At 39.1% G+C, this 17,320-nt stretch overlaps 1 protein-coding gene and 1 long non-coding RNA gene across 4 annotated transcripts; one reads left to right on the top strand and one right to left on the bottom strand.

Annotated features, from left to right (window-relative positions):
• The first annotated feature begins 288 nt into the window (after window positions 1-288).
• On the top strand, window positions 289-12,537 carry csf1ra (colony stimulating factor 1 receptor, a). 3 transcript variants are annotated; one of them, XM_082502289.1, is made up of 22 exons: window positions 289-542; window positions 903-965; window positions 2,403-2,681; window positions 2,795-3,082; window positions 3,430-3,566; window positions 3,663-3,828; window positions 3,960-4,161; window positions 4,495-4,610; window positions 4,732-4,843; window positions 4,989-5,188; window positions 5,461-5,552; window positions 5,684-5,810; window positions 5,945-6,070; window positions 6,212-6,322; window positions 6,450-6,612; window positions 6,692-6,783; window positions 6,878-6,981; window positions 8,688-8,810; window positions 8,901-9,012; window positions 9,094-9,193; window positions 10,221-10,332; window positions 10,629-12,537. In XM_082502289.1, exons 2-22 carry the CDS (start codon window positions 920-922, stop codon window positions 10,767-10,769), a joined length of 2,949 nt encoding a protein of 982 aa, XP_082358415.1. In that variant the 5' UTR covers window positions 289-542; window positions 903-919; the 3' UTR covers window positions 10,770-12,537. The 3 variants fall into 3 exon arrangements, with proteins under 3 accessions (XP_082358415.1, XP_082358417.1, XP_082358416.1); XM_082502291.1 differs by having other exon boundaries at window positions 291-542; window positions 5,945-6,049; XM_082502290.1 differs by having other exon boundaries at window positions 541-653.
• LOC309687529 lies at window positions 7,597-8,681 on the bottom strand. Its single transcript, XR_014270792.1, has 2 exons — window positions 7,811-8,681; window positions 7,597-7,731 (listed from the first exon to the last, which is right to left on the bottom strand). It is a non-coding gene; the product is annotated as an uncharacterized lncRNA (long non-coding RNA).
• Window positions 12,538-17,320: the final 4,783 nt, after the last annotated feature.

Genomic DNA, 17,320 nt, shown 5'->3' with positions numbered 1-17,320 from the left:
CTGGTGTTTTCTTTGGTGTCTCTCACTGTCATTTCTGCTGTTAATGAAACTCAAGCACATTAAAAAAAGGAAAACTTTCTGTAATATTTCTGTGATTTAATTTTCTCACTCTCCATTTTCACAGTTTATTACCGAGCTGCATTTCTAAGCCTGACGCATGTCCAAAGTTCAGTGGAAATGAAGATGATTGGTCTCACCTCTGCGGATGTTTCGATATTATTGTGCCTTTCAGAGGCCAATTGACACTGCCTCATTAATTTGTTGAGCATGATATGCTGACTGCCCCCCCACCCCCAACACGTCGCCTCTCTCTCACACACACACACACACACACACACATTGTTCCTCCACCCCTCTACCACTTGCTCTCAAGACAACTTTCTGTTTGCTGTGTGACTTGTGGCAAAAAGCCTGTAAACAAGAAAGAAGAAGGAGCGCGGAGACGCACAGAAAGGGAACGAGGAACTCAGCTGTGTCAGCTCTGGATGCTGGAAACTTCTGACTCAGGGAAGTTATTAGATCCAAGCTGAAGACATCTGCAGGTGAAAACACTGGAAAGAAATATGGGCTGCTTCTATAATTCATAATTCTGTGTTTCAAGTTAGAGTGACTCTTTACTTTTAATACATGCACCAATGAAATTCTTTCTCGGGGTATGTCATTCTTTAATTGTTTTTATGATCTCAAGTTTTAATATTTCAATTCTGGTTTTATTACACTGGTAATAATAATGGAAACAGTTTGTTCAGTGTTTTTCTTGATCATTCAGAAAGAAGTAAAAGATGAAATTCAGTGATAGCAACAGTTGCTTCTTTGGGGGGTTTTGTTTTTAAGCTCGCACCCATCACTACAAATCAGGTTTTTTCTTCCTGCGCTAATAAGTAACAATGTTTAAACTCCAGGTCTGAGTTGATCAAGGATGTTGTCCTACCTTATGCTGTGGCTTGTGGCCTCCACTGCTTCAGGTAAGCTCTGAAAAGCAACAATTTCAATTGCTGTGATTTTGCCCCCTTATATCAGATGTTTGCTTTTCATTTTTGTCTTGTTTTTGAAAACTAATGTGGACTTACATGTTAAAACCACAATTTGTTAGATGTGAAAGATGACTGGGTAAAGCACGTAACTGTCACATTCCCCGATAGACTTAAAGAATGAAAAGTATTGTGTGAGTAAAGTTTGTGTAACACTAAAAGATTAAGTTAGTGAAATCAAATTAAATGTGCTTACAGAAAATAGCATTCATCTGTTTATGTTTTTAAATGTGAGATGTAAACATGTCAACAACATACTCATCATATTTGGAGTGATGCACTTGTACTCACAGCAGAGAAGAGCTGACAGCCTTCTCAGCTGTTGATTGTCTTCAGTTTTGGGGGTTTAGGGTTGTTCTTGTGATAATATTTAACATCACAAATATAAGTATCACCCGACAGCCATCCAATTGCAATTTCATTTATTTGCATTTTAATAGATAAAAGCATCTCTTGTTTCGCTGAGTTAGGTCTGAATGAATTAGCTTTGCTTTCTGGTTGATTATTGTATAACGTTTATAATGGGTCATATTGAGGTTGCATGAATAGCTCTTTTAAACAGCTGAAGGACTTTGGGGCAAAGGTAGCTGTTTACACTGCTGAGCAGGACATCAGAAATAAAATGCTGGCTTCACATGACATTTAATTTTCAGTGTCTTACATTGTGCTATGTGGCGAATACAAAATGCTGAACGTGGAATCTCAGTTCTGCTTCAAGATTCAACACGCACTGTAAGAAAGGCCGAATGGAAAATTTTATGACCTCTAACTGGAAAGACGTCTCAGCTTCTCCAGTGTCGGTAATTTGGCGTAATGCACTATCCAGTTTTTAAAAACGTCCAGATTCTCACCAAAGTAATCAAAGAAATCAGTGTTCTTTGTTGCAAAAAAATATGCTTTATTAACCCCTCAGGGTTTGGCCCATTACACGAAATCCCTTCCTCAGAAATGGCTAATAAATATTTCTCCGCTCTCATGTGTTTAAAATTCTTAAATGTGTCTCTAGTTTTATTTTTGATGTCAAAGGCAAAGGGTCTAAGCAAAAATGACAGCAGTAATATTTGAAGTTTCCCATAGTAACTGTTTTTTTACCCCCACTGTTGAGATATAACAACAATGTGAAAAGCAGAAGTATCAAGTATAGATGGAGCCAAGAGTCTTCAATCTGTTTCCTGAATCATACTCTTAAAATAATTCTGAGTCACAGAGCAGATGAGATAATGAAATGGCGAGAACAAAAATAATATGCAACACAAAAATAAATAAATAAATAAAAACCCTCAGAGACCATCAGGAACAAATTCAGTTCATTAAATCGTTTTACCCTATTTTTCTATGTCATTTTAATTTGTGCCATTTTCTTATTTTTAGCTGAGTGGAGGCGTCCAGTGATCAAGTTAAACTCCAAGGTGGTTAAGAGCGCTGAGGTGGTGGTCAGAGCTGGAAGACCTCTGGATCTGAGGTGTGAGGGTGAAGCACCTGTAATCTGGCAAACCAGACTACCCAAACACAGACGCTACATATCCAGGGGCAATGGGAGTGTCCGTACTTTTAAAGTCGAACGTCCCACCGCAGAATTCACTGGAACGTACAAGTGTTATTACACCAGCGGGTCCCATCGTGACTCCTCGGTGTATGTGTATGTAAAAGGTGAGCTTCTGTTGTTCTGCTGCAAGCTTCCTGAAGTTTGTGCTTAGCTGGATGTTTATTAGTGTTCAGGCTAAGTTTCGCATTAGTTAATTGTTTGAAAATCCTTCTTCCAGATCCAAGTCATGTTTTCTGGACCAGCAGCACATCCCTGCAGGTGGTAGCGAAGGAGGGTGAGAGCTACCTGCTGCCCTGCCTACTGACCAACCCAGAAGCTACAGACATAAGCCTGCGCATGAACAATGGCACTTCTGTGCCACCAGGAATGAACTTTACCATCTTCAGAGACCGTGGCATTCTCATCCACAGCCTTCACCCCAGCTTTAATGCTGACTACATGTGCACGGCCAGGGTCAACGGAGTGGAGATGACTTCTAAGGCCTTTTCCATCAATGTCATTCAGAGTGAGAAAAATAATTTCCCAAAGCTTTTTTTTTTTTTTAGAATTCCTCTAAACTGAAACTTGTCTGGGGTGGCTGTAACTCAGGAGGTAGAGCAGGTGGTTCAGTCACTGGCTGCTTCTGTCTCTGGTCTGCATGCCTAAGTATCCTTGGGCAAGATGCTCAACCCAAGTTGCTCTCTGATGCGTTTATAGGATTTGAATATGTGTGAATATTAGATAGAAAGCACTTAGGTGTAGAAAAATGTGCTTTGAGTGCTCAAGTAGGCACTCAAAACACAAATATAAGAATCAGCCCATTACCACTTGTGTCTATTTTGACATTTGGGTATGATTTTTCTCTTTTTCTAGAGCTCCGTTTCCCTCCATACGTCTTCTTGGAGACAGAGGAATATGTACGCATAGTTGGGGAAGAACTCAAGATCCCATGCACAACACACAATCCCAACTTCTACTACAACGTCACCTGGAAATACACAACCAAATCAGTCAGTACAAGATATTTCTACGTTTTACAGTGATACTAATCAAAATTTTAATTTTTTCTTTTTCTTCTTTAAACATCTTTATGTATTTGTCTTCAGGTCCCAAAAATCACTGAGATAGTTCGCTCCAATGGTGAAAATCGCCTGGACATAGAGAGCACACTGATTATCGCTGCTGTGAACCTGGCAGACACAGGAAACATCTCCTGCATCGGTTCTAACGAAGCAGGGGTGAACACTTCGACCACATACCTGCTGGTTGTGGGTAAGCCACAAAAAAACACCCAACAGCTAAAACCTCTTGGAATTTATAAAGAAGAGCCTAAAGTATTCACTTTATAAACTGTTTAATGATTTCAATAAACTAAAATGTTTGTCTCTTCATTGTTTGAGCAGACAAGCCTTACATCAGACTATCACCCCAGCTGTCGCCTAAGCTGGCCCACAAGGGCCTCTCGGTCGAGGTGAACGAGGGAGACGATCTGGAGCTCAGCGTGCTCATCGAAGCATACCCCCACATCACAAAGCACAGATGGGACACGCCGACATCTCTCAACACAGCCACACAGGAGAACAAGCTCATCCGATACAACAACAGGTGGACTAAAATAGCTTCATGGGAAAGAAACGTGCAATACCCCTACTCATCATTCTGGTATCTCAGCAGTACAGTTAGAAAAGTGCGAAAATCAAGTGTACTACAGGAAGAGGAAGTTTTACTAAATTTGAGATTTGCTGTCCTTGCATTCTGTGTAAATCTGACCAGGTCATTATATTTCCTCAGGTCATGAAACTCAAAGAGGGAAGAGTGCTGTTCTCTTTTTATTTCACCAATGATGCATAGGAGCTGTCTGAATTCAAGACACCAAATTAGTCACTTCTGGTTCTGTAGATATTCCTCTTTTTCACCATTTATTTATTTTTGTTTTAGATACCATGCTATTCTGCAGCTGAAAAGAATGAATATACAGGAGCAGGGCCAGTACACCTTCTATGCTCAGAGTGAAATGACCAACGCATCCATCACATTTCAAGTCCAGATGTATCGTACGTGACAGAAACACAAACTAACATCGTTTAATTTTTTTCTTTGTCAACTGGTCGTATATCTCGATCATTCACTGTTGACTAATTATTGTTTTTCCCCCTCATTTCTTCCCACTGGCAGAGAGACCAATTGCTGTCGTGAAATGGGAAAATGTAACCACACTTACTTGCACTTCGCATGGCTATCCTCCTCCCAGAATCCTCTGGTATCAGTGTTTTGGAATCCGACCCACGTAAGTATAACTGCGCATAAAAGACCTCACCCAGTCTCTGACCCTGTGAATGAACACAAACTGTAGTGATTTTAGTGATTTCTCTCTGAGATAAGGTTAAGCACTGACGTTTCTGTCAGTTTATTGCCTTTCTCTATCTGTGCAGGTGCAATGAAAACAATACTGGACTGCAGCTGGCAATCCCTCTCCGAGCTCCTACAGTGGAGGTCCAGAGGGAGGAGTACGGGGCTGTGGAAGTGGAAAGCGTCCTCACTGTGGCGTTTTCCAACAGGAGGATGACGGTTGAGTGTGTGGCTTTCAACCTCGCTGGCGTCAGCAGTGACACTCTTGCTGTGAACGTTAACGGTGAGCACTCGATCATATGTCCATTTTAAGGCTGCTCTCTAAATTTCTAATTTCTCTAGAGTACCATTACTGGATGTGGTTCAGATCTAATCTAATGTTTCTTTCATGGAAAGAAAAAAAATGTTATTTCTCTTCTTTTCTGAGCATGTTTATTAATTATCCTCAATAAATATGCAAGTGCTAGATAAATTCTGTTTAAGGACATCAGCTTGTATGTCACACAGCCAGTCTTAATGAGGTTAACTCACATTGAAATCTCTCTCTATGAACAGACTGGCCCTTTACTTCCCTTCTGATTGGAGCGGCAGCGATTTTGACCATCCTTCTTGTGCTCCTCATTTTCCTGTTTTACAAATACAAGCAGGTAGGTTGAGTCAATTCTTAAAAAATAACATCGCAAAATAAACTGTAAGAAGCATCTCCAACATCCAAATATGACACCCAAAAACATTTATGAAAGCAGTTACTCCATTCTTTACTGACTTTATTTTTAAGAAACCGAGGTATGAGATCCGCTGGAAGATCATTGAGGCGAGAGATGGGAACAATTACACCTTCATTGACCCCACGCAGCTGCCCTACAATGAAAAGTGGGAGTTCCCTAGAGACAAGCTCAAATTAGGTGTGCAACGTGTTTGTCAAATTGACTAAATTCTCATTATATTACATCAAAATAATAATAATTGAATATTTGATTGTAAATTGCAGACTAGGTTGAAGTCAAAATGCTCCTCTGTGTATTTTCTCTACAAACAGGGAAGATCCTGGGTGCAGGCGCATTTGGAAAAGTTGTTGAGGCCACTGCTTATGGAATGGGAAAGGAAGACAATGTGATGCGCGTAGCTGTGAAAATGTTAAAAGGTTTGGATCCACTGTTGCACTGTGAGTTTTTTTGAGTTGAGCGTGACAGATCTTTCATGGAAAATAGGACCTAACTGAGAGGTTATTGTCCACATGAGCAAGTCAGACTGACTCTGTGTAAAAGACATATTTAGACCTCTGAAAAAAAACCTGTTTCTGCAGCCCGTGCCCATTCAGATGAGAGGGAGGCTCTAATGTCTGAACTGAAGATCTTGAGTCACCTGGGTCACCACCAGAACATCGTCAACCTACTTGGAGCCTGCACCTATGGAGGTCAGAGAACGCAGATGAAACGGAAATACTGCAAAAACTTGTGTTAAAATTAGAAGTCATCCATATCATGGAAAATCCTGTTTAACTAAGCATGCAAGCGTCATAAGATAGCGGGTTTCCTCATCAGGTCCAGTGCTTGTGATCACTGAGTACTGCAGCCTCGGCGACCTCCTGAACTTCCTTCGCCAGAAGGCAGAGACATTTGTGAACTTTGTCATGAATATTCCCGACATCATGGAAAATTCTACCGACTACAAGAACATCTGCAATCAGAAGCAGTTCATTCGAAGGTACATCAGCAAACACACTTAATGAAAGAGGACATGTGAAATGTATCCAAGCACTGATATCTCTGTTTACTTTTAACAGCGATAGCGGGATCTCCAGTGAAACCTCGAGCACCTACTTGGAGATGAGACCCAGCCGCTTAGCAGAGTTGCCAACTGTGGAATCATCTGAAGGTAAGCTCGTCATCAGCCTGAGGTTTAAATTGTTGAAAATGATCAGATCAGTGTGCTGATCGCAGGATTTTATTCCTATCTGATTATTTTCTAGACCTTGTCTGTGAGGAGAGTGGTGACTGGCCGCTGGATATTGATGACCTGCTCAGATTTTCCTTCCAAGTAGCTCAGGGCCTCGACTTTTTGGCCAGGAAAAATGTGAGTTTAACACTCCATTAACAAATTAGAAATTTGACGCTTTCTGGTTTGTGAATAAGAACAGAATGTGATTCACAAATTGTTACAGCACCGCATTTAATTTGAAATAGTACAACACAACAATGCTGAAACTTTGTTGTTTTTTTATATGACAAATTATTTCATGATTTCAATTTCATACCAGAGACAAAAAAATCATGCATTGGAAAGCAGGATGGATGTGAGGTTAACTGGTCAGAGGGCCCGGTGGCGCCAGTGTCTGGCAGCCTCGCCTCTGTCAGTGCGCCCCAGGGTCGCGCTGGCTACAATGTAGCTTGCCATCACCAGTGTGTGAATGTGTGTGTGAATGGGTGGATGACTGGATATGTAAAGCGCTTTGGGGTCCTTAGGGACTAGTAAAGCGCTATATAAATACAGGCCATTTAACTGACCGCAGGTGTAACATGATTTCATTAAGAAGCTTCCAGGAAAGGCTCAGACTTTTAGAAGTAACAATGTGGAGAGCGTCACCAAACAGTTTAGGATAATGTTTCTCTGTTTAATATTGCAGATGATGTAGATAGTAGATTATCTAAGTGTCACGGAGGAGCAGGGAGGACTCGGCGCAGACTGAAGTCTCAGAAAAACAGGTTTATTTACACACTCCAGGTGCACTATATACAGGTGAGGGAGAAGGGGGCCAGGGTTCCCAGGGGTGCAGAGCGGGGTCGGGAAAAGCGTCCAGAGTCTCCAAACCAAAACACGAGAAATCTGCATACAGAGAACAAGGGTTAGCACGGAACTTTTACGGACAGAGCTCAAAACTGGCTGAGGCTAAAGTAGCACTGACGAGCGTTATTCAATAGTCCAGCGGCGAGGTGCTCTCAGTCACTGCCTTAAGTAGCGGGAGCAAACAGGGTGAGGAGCCACAGGTGATTGCCTACAGGTGGTGGAGGCCGGGAGCTCACAATGAGCTCCGCCCAGGCAGCGAGCAGAGAGAGAGGAGAGAGAGAAAAGACAAAACATAACATGTAGCCACACAGGGCCAGCCGAGCAGGCACGGGGACCGTGACACTAAGATACATAATGTCATTATAAAAATCATACAAGGAGCAATGGCTGATCTTTAATCCGTAAGTGACATTCCAATAAAAATAGACAACGAAGAGGAACTGTGGTTTGGCTAATTTAAAAATCTTTATGGGAACAGGGGGAGCTTTAAATGGACATAAAAATGCAAACCCACATTATGCATGTATTGCTGGAGTGTGGCTCCATAGCAAGAATTATGAATACGAGGCATTATCTGATTTAAAAAAAAATGTGACAAAGAATGCATTTGAAATCTTTTATCTCATAAGGTGAGACAACCTGCTGTGACCAGTCCCCTTTCCATGTTTTTAAAGCTGATATCAAAATCATATATTTCTTTCAGTTTTAAAATCTTTTTTATTTCCTTTTTGCTGTTTAAAAAAAAAGGGGTCTTAATGTCTTACAAAAACATTGCTTTCAGCTTTCATTTGTTTTTACACAGCGTCCCTGTGTGTTAAACCACTCCTCTGGGCTTATGATGGGTATTTCCCATCACATATTTAGTCATAGTTTGACGTTGTACATTTCTTAATGGAGATCTTTCGTTCTAAATTAAGCCTTCCACTGATCTTATTGTCTTTCACTGGGCAAAGCTCTACAAGCAGAAACAAACTGTGTGAAATGCGTGTGTGCAGTGTATTCACAGAGATGTGGCTGCGAGGAATGTGCTCCTGACCAGTCGCAGAGAGGCAAAGATCTGTGACTTCGGTCTGGCACGGGACATCATGAATGACTCCAACTATGTGGTGAAAGGCAATGTAAGCATTTGATCTGATAAGAGCTAAATATTGCTTACATGGTATCCACTGCAAATCACTTAATTTGTTTGTGTGTTGTTTTGTGCAAAGGCACGTCTGCCAGTGAAGTGGATGGCTCCCGAGAGCATCTTTGACTGCGTGTACACCGTTCAGAGTGACGTCTGGTCCTATGGCATCCTCTTGTGGGAGATCTTCTCTTTAGGTAAGAATGCGTAAACATGTGATCTGTGCTTGTATTTATTTCATGGGTTGGTGCTGAAAATCACATGTTATTCACTACTAGGCAAAAGCCCCTACCCCAGCATGGCTGTGGACACTAGGTTCTACAAGATGGTGAAGCGTGGCTACCAGATGTCCCAACCAGACTTTGCTCCACCTGAAATGTAAGTTTGACACTTCAGCAGCATGGCTCATTCAGGGATGAGTCACTGCTTCCCCTTTTTCTCAAACACTTTATTTTGTCTGAGGCTCTTATCCTGCTAACCATCACCTGATTATCAGTTGAGTTTTACGGGCGTATCAAGTGACTATCAGCAGAGTTTTTACGACTGATACAATGACAAATAATCCAATTAAAGGCCTTCGTATCAGCTCCTGACACGTAGTTAAGCAATAGTAGGAGTAATACTATGGTTATGCTTACTAACCAGTGAGATCAGCTGATAACATGCGGTGACTTTTGACTAGTAATAGGTTAATTTAATATAACAGACTTATTAATGTAGCTGATTGTGAATAGGCGCTAGCCTCCCAAAGTTCAAACAGTCTGCTTTCTAAATGGTCTTTATGAATGAACAAAGATCCTATTTTTTCCCCTTCCTGCAGTCTCGCGGGCTATCTGACATCTGAAATAACCGACAGATGAGATAACCTCATAATGCACTTCCATTATTCATGAATTTCATTTGCTTTTGGGTTCTCCCTTGACCTCAAACCTAAAACTAAATAAGTCCAAACTCCAAACTTTGCAAGCCATCGAAATTTAAAAAAAAAAAACGATTTTATTTTTTTGCGATACAGCCCTAACATCTGTGTGTGCTGATTTGCCATGGCATGTCACACTAGCCAGGAATAAATGTGCTGTGGAAATAGACTGAATCTGAGTCAGGGCCAATTCATTTCTTGTTCTGCTGTGAGTCAGGCCTCAGTTCTGCCTGTTAGCCACATGATCTCAAAGCTAGAGAGCCATGTAACTGCTATTTCATGGCAACTAAATGGAACTGGAGGGGCAGGGGTCCTTATAAACAAGTCTGTCTTTTTTTTTTAACTGCGTCACCGCCTCCATAAGCCTCTCCTTATTCATCTAACTCGGCTTTACACCACACAGTCTGAGGAGTGAAAATAAGAGTGCAAAACCCCTTTAATGTACACCATGAATTGTTTCTCTGAAAGAACTCTTTTTGATTTCAGCTACGGTATCATGAAGATGTGCTGGAATCTGGAGCCGACAGAGCGTCCCACCTTCAGCAAAATCTGTCACATGATTCAAAGGCTACTTGGGGACCAACCTGAGCAGGGACAGGTGAGTTAGTCTGCATGTGCAGTGTGGGAGAAAGCACCCAGGGAGAAAAACATGTGGCGGCCCGGCCAAGATGACCTCGGGAAACCCTGTTTCTTTTAATGCTCCTTAAGAGACAGCAAATTTAGTTGTGAAGTCCAAGACCAATTACACGATTTAGATTCTTTGCGATAATGTCTGTTTGGGTGTTGTTCCAACTGAAGATACTCACAATGCCACTATTTATGTCAGTCTAAAATATAAACTCTGTAATCATGTTTTGTATAACTCTCACCATCTTGATGATACCTCTTCCGCAGTTAATGTACCAGAATGTGCAGGAGCAGGTCACGGAGGGTGAAGGGTGTGACGAGTGCTTCGACAGCCCCTGTGACCAGTCTTGTGACCACCAAGAAGAAGAGCAGCCTCTGATGAAGACCAACAACTACCAGTTTTGTTGAAAGGCCTTACGCTCAAATCAATCAGCAAACCAATCACTCTTCAACAAGCATCAGAAAACTGGCATGATCTCTAGTTTGCAGCTTGTTTCAATTGCCGGAGAGTCGTCTTATCAGCTATTTTTTGCCTGTCGTGCCTGCTCTCCAGACAGACGAGCAGCTGCGGCAAGCATGTGACCTGCCTCTTTTGCATGCGATCCATGACTAGAAATTGCCACGTCTAAAATGAAAGGAGGAAACAATGTCAACAAGTCACACAAGGTATCAAAGGGTAGTTTATTCTAAAGATTGCTCCATGGCAGACTGTTTATTAGCCCTTCTTCTGTTCTCTATTTGAGGTCAAATCTGTCAGTTTTTCCAAGCAAGAATCCGCCTGATTCTTTTGTTTTATACTTGTGAGTGTGCTCTTAATTATCTATTGCACACCATGTTTATTATACTTTTTATTACCGCCAAAGGAGACTCAGAATTATGTGTTCTTCCATCAGGATCACTGTCTTTCATTATTTTGGGGGTACAACAGTCGGAAACACTGAATTAAAACAATGAGAGCCTTTCTTCTCTCCAGACAACTTGTGTTATATTAATTACAATCAAAAAATATAAAGCGCTCAAGTTTTTCCCTTGATTAAAACATGCTAAAGGAGCCAAAGAGGAGGCAGATAATGAGTGCAGTGTTTTCCTCGCTGGGCTTTGGTCACAGCTGTATTTCTTGTGACACACTTGCAGTAGCTGTTAGTGGGTTGCAGCATGTGATTGTTCGACTTCAATCTAATTAGTCAGCGTGATTTTAGAACAAGGAGTACGACTGAGCTGAGCAGGGAAATCGGTAGATGTCTTATGGAGCAAAAGAACAATGTTTGGTGTTTGGGGTTGATGGGGTTAGCAGGGTGCAGCTGAATCTTGTACTTTCCTGTAGCGTTACATGATAAGTTTCATGCACATGTGTATGTAGCAGTCAGCCTACACTGCCAAATGTATGAAGATTATATGATCATATAAATATATATATATATAAGCTATACGAGAGACAGAGACTGCCAATTTCTGTGACTTTGGCTACTTTAAATGTGCTTGTATCTGAATGAAACAGAAGTGAGATGTCGAATAATGTACATATAACACATGAATCAAGAATGATCTTTATTTTCACTTAGAAGAGAAACATGAATATTTCATAGATGTGTTATGTCTCGTTTTTTTCTTTTGTGCAAATGAGACAATCAACAAAAAAGCTGCAAATTAAGTTGTTGCATAACTGCAGAGGCGTTCATTAAAAGATTTATCACCGAAACTTTGTGTTTCAATGTAAAGTTTTATATTATCCAACTGAAATGTTGTATTTCACACCATTTTTTTCCTTTGTTGTTCCTAACTGTGCCGACAGAAACTGTTTCCTTCGTGTTCTTCTCTCCTCGCTTCCTGTTTTTATTGGATAACATCCAGTCCACATTTCCCACAGTGTCTGTCAACAATTGCGCAACTCTAAAATCTTTATAGGGAAGTAATAACCCGGCTTCAGTTTCTATGTCAGTCTGGACTCTTTTCCTTCTCCGTGTGGGTTCAGTTAGAAACCTATTTCATTCTCTATCAGTTTCAGACACTTTTCAGGAACTATCTTGCTCTACTTTATCAGGTGCTGAAATTTGCTCTATCAAGAAGCTGAGATATTACTGATTTTGAGCAAAGCATGATCATCATCACTATCGTCACTGGGTTGTACTCTTTTTGTCAGCTGCTGTGTGTAAAACTTTAAAAGAATCTACTCTCATATATGTGACGTGCGTTCTTACTGTGGCTTGAAACATATGACAAACTGTAAAGTATCTGTTTTGTCCACTCAAATTGTTCCTACTTTATTTTAAATGAATATAAATGTTTTATCAAGAAGCTGGTTCAGATTTGAATCTTATTTCTCATGAAAAACGTGAAAGTCGTGGAGTAAATAACAGTACTTCTGTTTACATTTTAGCTTTTAAGCATTTGCTGGGACTTCATAGATGCTTCTCTTCATGCCTTGATTACAAGAGGAAGTTCATGTGCGTAATGAGGTTCATAATTTGCTGGAAGAAATTGCGGCAATTTTTCTACACAGTCACCCATTTTCTCAGAATTAACTGGACAATTTATTGACAGGGTGTTATTTAAAAAAAAAACGAAGCAGACTTAATATCTGTTGATTCCAAGTGTCAAATTTGAATTTTATAGTTTTTCATTGTAATTTTAAATGTGATACTCAAAGAGATCTCAGTGTGAAGAACGACATCATTATACTGGAAAAAAAAAATGAAGAGAAAGAGTAAAAGGTTTAGGAGTGTCCAAAGCAACAGGAATGAATGCAATGACCAGCTCAGCAACACCAACAGGCCTGAAAGACCTCAGAGGACAACTCAAGTGCATGAAGATCTTCACAACATCTAACTAAAGGAAGTCCTGAGTCAGAAAAAGTCACATTGTTTTCAAGCTCTGCAATTATGAGTGGAAATAGAGGTTTTACACCAACATACAGTATACTTAAAAAAGTTTAAGGTCGAGATATATTTGTTCGTTCATTTTATAATTGCACTTTCATGAACTTTAACGTCTAATGTGTTAACTGTGCCTGTAGAGTTTGACATGTCACGCTTTTTATTCTTGCAGTTTCTCTGACCTTGGGGTGAATTGACTCTTGGGAATACTGCCAACTGTTTTAAAGCTTCTTCTTTTTTCATAATCTTTCTCACTGTAGAATGATGAACTTCAAATTGGTCCCAGATTACAATTATAATCATTCTCTGATGAATAGCAACAGCTGTTCCTTTAACATCATTGCTGAAGTCTAAAGCCTGATGTCCTTAATGGCATTGCGTTAACACTTGAATGTGTCAACCAAGCCAATACTTTTATAGAAGTGCTCACATTAATGCTAATGAGGTGAATCAGGTGCATCTGATCATCAGCACCTTGCTGCTAAAAAATAAATAAATAAATAAATAAATGAATGAATAAAAAATAAATTAAATGAATGTAAATTTTTTCAAACACAAGTTCCTGGGGCCCGGCAAAGGCTCCGATCTAGTCCCCTGGATAACTTTGGAAAATGTGAGGGAAGGCTTTAATTTTGGACTTCTAACTACATTTATGTATATGTAATATCTTATACAGCATTGGATATTTATTAAAAAACAAACAAACTTCCTCATGGCTTCCTCAAACTTCCTCATATTACATTAAAGTAATTTTGTAATAGATAAAAAAGGAAATCACAAAAAAGTTCATTTTTCCCCCAAAAATCTACCAAAATGTGTGTTTTTTAATGAATCCATAATAATAATACTAAAAAATTAATTCACATTATCTGTGAATTAACAAAATCTTTCAATTTTATAGTTTCTGGGCATTCTTGAAAATAAGCTAGCACAACTTTTTTCTGTAATTTTATACATTTATTTCTTGCAATTTAACTCCAAAGAGTCATGCAGATGGAGTTCATTTACTTCAGCAGCATTTCTTTATCATGCAGAAAAAAAATATATATGGTTGAACTTGCACTTCTTTTTCTAATGTTAAAGAGGACATGAAACACTACACATATCAAGGCTAACACACATTGTGGAGCGCTGCTCTCAAAAACTGAAATAGTTGTAAGTAAGTAAACTTTATTTATTAAGCGCTTTTCACAGACAGACAATCACAAAGCGCTGTACACAAATATTAAAATAAACAATAAAATCAATAGACATTATATACAATGTAAAAGATCAAATGTAAATAATGTAAAAAATATAAAATATGTAGATAAACAAAAGGCTTGTTTGAACAGAGGAGTTTTTAACTGTTTTTTAAAAGAATCCACAGAGTCAAGCAAACGTAATTGTAGTGGTAAACTGTTCCACAGCCTTGGTGCAACAGACTGAAAGGCTCTGTCCCCTTTTGTCATTAGTCGTGTACGGGGAACAACTAAGAGACTCTGAGTCTGTGAGCGGAGATGACGAGCAGCAGTGTATTTTATAAGAAGCTTGTATAAGTAATCTGGCCATTTAGTGCTCTGTATGTTAAAACAAGAATTTTAAAGCGAATTCTAAACTCTATTGGGAGCCAATGTAAAGAATATAAGATGGGAGTGATGTGAACACGCTTAGTAGAGCGAGTTAGTAATCTGGCTGCTGCGTTTTGTATTGTCTGGAGGCGGGAGAGATGATTTATCCAAGCTAGTAAACAGGGAATTACAGTAATCTAAGCGTGATGACACAAATGCATGAATGAGCTTTTCCAGTTCAGCTGAGGAAACCATATGTCGCAGTTTAGATATGTTTCTTAAATGATAGAAACAGGAACGAGACAAAGATTTTACATGAGAGTCAAGGCTCAGAGAAGAGTCAAATATTACTCCAAGATTTCGAATATTTGACTTGACAGATGGACAGAAAGAGGCAAGAACCTGACTGATTTTAGAATGTAGCTCAGGAGGAGCTATGATCATGGTCTCTGTCTTGTTAGCATTTAGAACGAGGTAGTTGCTTGAAAGCCAATCAGAAACCTGGGTTAAGCACTGGACTAGGGTGGACAGCCTATCCAGATGATGAGGCTTAAAGGACATATGGAGCTGAATGTCATCAGCATAAAAATGATAAGACAGGTCGCTAAAAGATTGAATGATACCAGCTAAAGGAAGCATATAAAAAGTTGTAACGCTGTCTGTGACACTGGATTGAAGAAATGCTTAAGTGGTTAAAGTGTAAGATTTGAGACTGAGCATGTGTAGCACCTTCTTATGCCTGTATAAAACATTATGTCACTGGGATGGTCTGTTGGTTGTTGCCGCTAATACATTTAAATTAGTTTATTTTAGCTAATTAGTGACAGAATTGTTGTAACGTTTGGGTTAGTACGGAGCATCTATTCAGTTACTGAAGGCAAATCATCTCAAGGCAGAAGACAGAATTTGTTGATGTCCATGGATTCTAGACTTAAGGTAGTTATTCACTACAAAGGATTTTCAAGTAAATTCACAACTTTTATAAACCCCTTCAATTAAAGCTGAATGTCAAGTGTTCCTTTGACTGTGAGGTGTCCACACTTGAAAAAGACCAGACTTTGAATTTCACTCAACTTTATTTAGACCAACTAGTTTGATAGCTGGTAGGTAGCAGCAGGTAAAAAAACCTTTCAACACAAAAATAAAGAACATTTCATTAACCATTCAGATAAATTACATGCATTACACAAAAGACAGATGAAATAACAAAATACACTTCAGTAAAGCCATTTACCATGTGGTTAACTGTGTTAATTTAACTGTGGTTCTTAAATAAATATACACAATGTGTCTTCTTTGCATTTAACACTTTTTTATAAACAATTGTATTTTAAAGTATACATTTTAGAGTTCAAACATTTTAATAGAGACTTTAAGGATTTTCCTTACAAAGAATTATTTTCTTTAAATCAAAACCAAACATTTATTCACTAGTTTTACGATCCACCCAAGGATTTGGGGTAACTATTTTTAATATTAAAGTAACATAAATATGTGGGAACACTAACTGCACAAACAATTTATTCAAACTTAAACATTCTTTTTTGTCAATATAATTTTTTAAACTTAAATGCAGCAACTATTTCCCTAAGCGTAAAACATTTGCACAACTGAGCTTCCACAGTTCCAAACAGAGGAGGAGCCAGACATTTGAAACACCCGGGGCTTAGCCCTAAAGGGTAGTATGCATGTGGGATTTTTTTTTTTTTTTTTTGAGGGGGGGGGGGTGTAGAAATGACTGAAAGATTAATAGGCTCTGTTTTGAGTTTTGTTCAAAAAAGAATGACTTCATATAGGGAAATATATATATCACACATGCAGGACACCTTAAACTAGTTTTTTAATTGAGCAGCAAGACAGAACGAAGTCGGGGCTGTATCAAGACACAGGGACTAAACCCCAATTCAACCAGACCCAGAACTGATCCAGAATTAAAACAGGACTACAACAGTTCAAAAGCAGGATTACTGAGGACTTAACCAAGACATAACCACAATCAGAACTAGATGATAGTAGCACTAAAAATCATCATAGACCTGCACTACACTTATTTATTTAATTCTACCAAAGTACAATATTTAGATTGAGAAAAGTTTATATAATTATTTAGCCTTGTTGTGCAAACAAGCCTGCAGAACTTAATAAATATAGAATTTGAAAAATAGCAAACCTAAAAAGAAACACTAGGTACGAGATACATGAGTACCTATGATACAGTGATACTTTTAGTAAGCAACCATTTGACTAACATGTGTGTCTCACCTGCTCTTGTTCATCTCTGTTCTGTCCTCATTCTCCATCTCAATCTCTGCTCCTCTCTCTCCCTCTTTGTGCTGACAATCATCAAATATACAGTTGAAACCATATATTTACAAACTCTTCAGATCAAAACACAAACACTTTTTTAATTGTAACATCAAATCAGACTAAATGTTTATTTTTTTAGATTGATAAATATAAAAACATATTTGTTAACTTTAAGAGTAAAGAGAGAAACTGTCTGTGTTTCTTAATTGCAAATGGCACCAAATTGTAT

The sequence above is a fragment of the Aulonocara stuartgranti genome (genome assembly GCF_965226115.1).
Source record: "Aulonocara stuartgranti genome assembly, chromosome: 2".
NCBI classification, from domain to species: Eukaryota; Metazoa; Chordata; class Actinopteri; order Cichliformes; family Cichlidae; genus Aulonocara; species Aulonocara stuartgranti.
Note: the sequence above shows the minus strand (reverse complement) of the source record. Positions and strands in the feature narration are given on the sequence as shown.

Bases quoted from the DNA above. Each gene is read 5' to 3' on its own strand.
- csf1ra (XM_082502289.1), top strand. From the start codon at position 920: ATGTTGTCCTACCTTATGCTGTGGCTTGTGGCCTCCACTGCTTCAG. The intron at 4,611-4,731 runs GTACGTGACAGA...TCCCACTGGCAG, and splicing joins ATTTCAAGTCCAGATGTATC to AGAGACCAATTGCTGTCGTG. The intron at 5,811-5,944 runs GTGTGCAACGTG...CTCTACAAACAG, and splicing joins TAGAGACAAGCTCAAATTAG to GGAAGATCCTGGGTGCAGGC.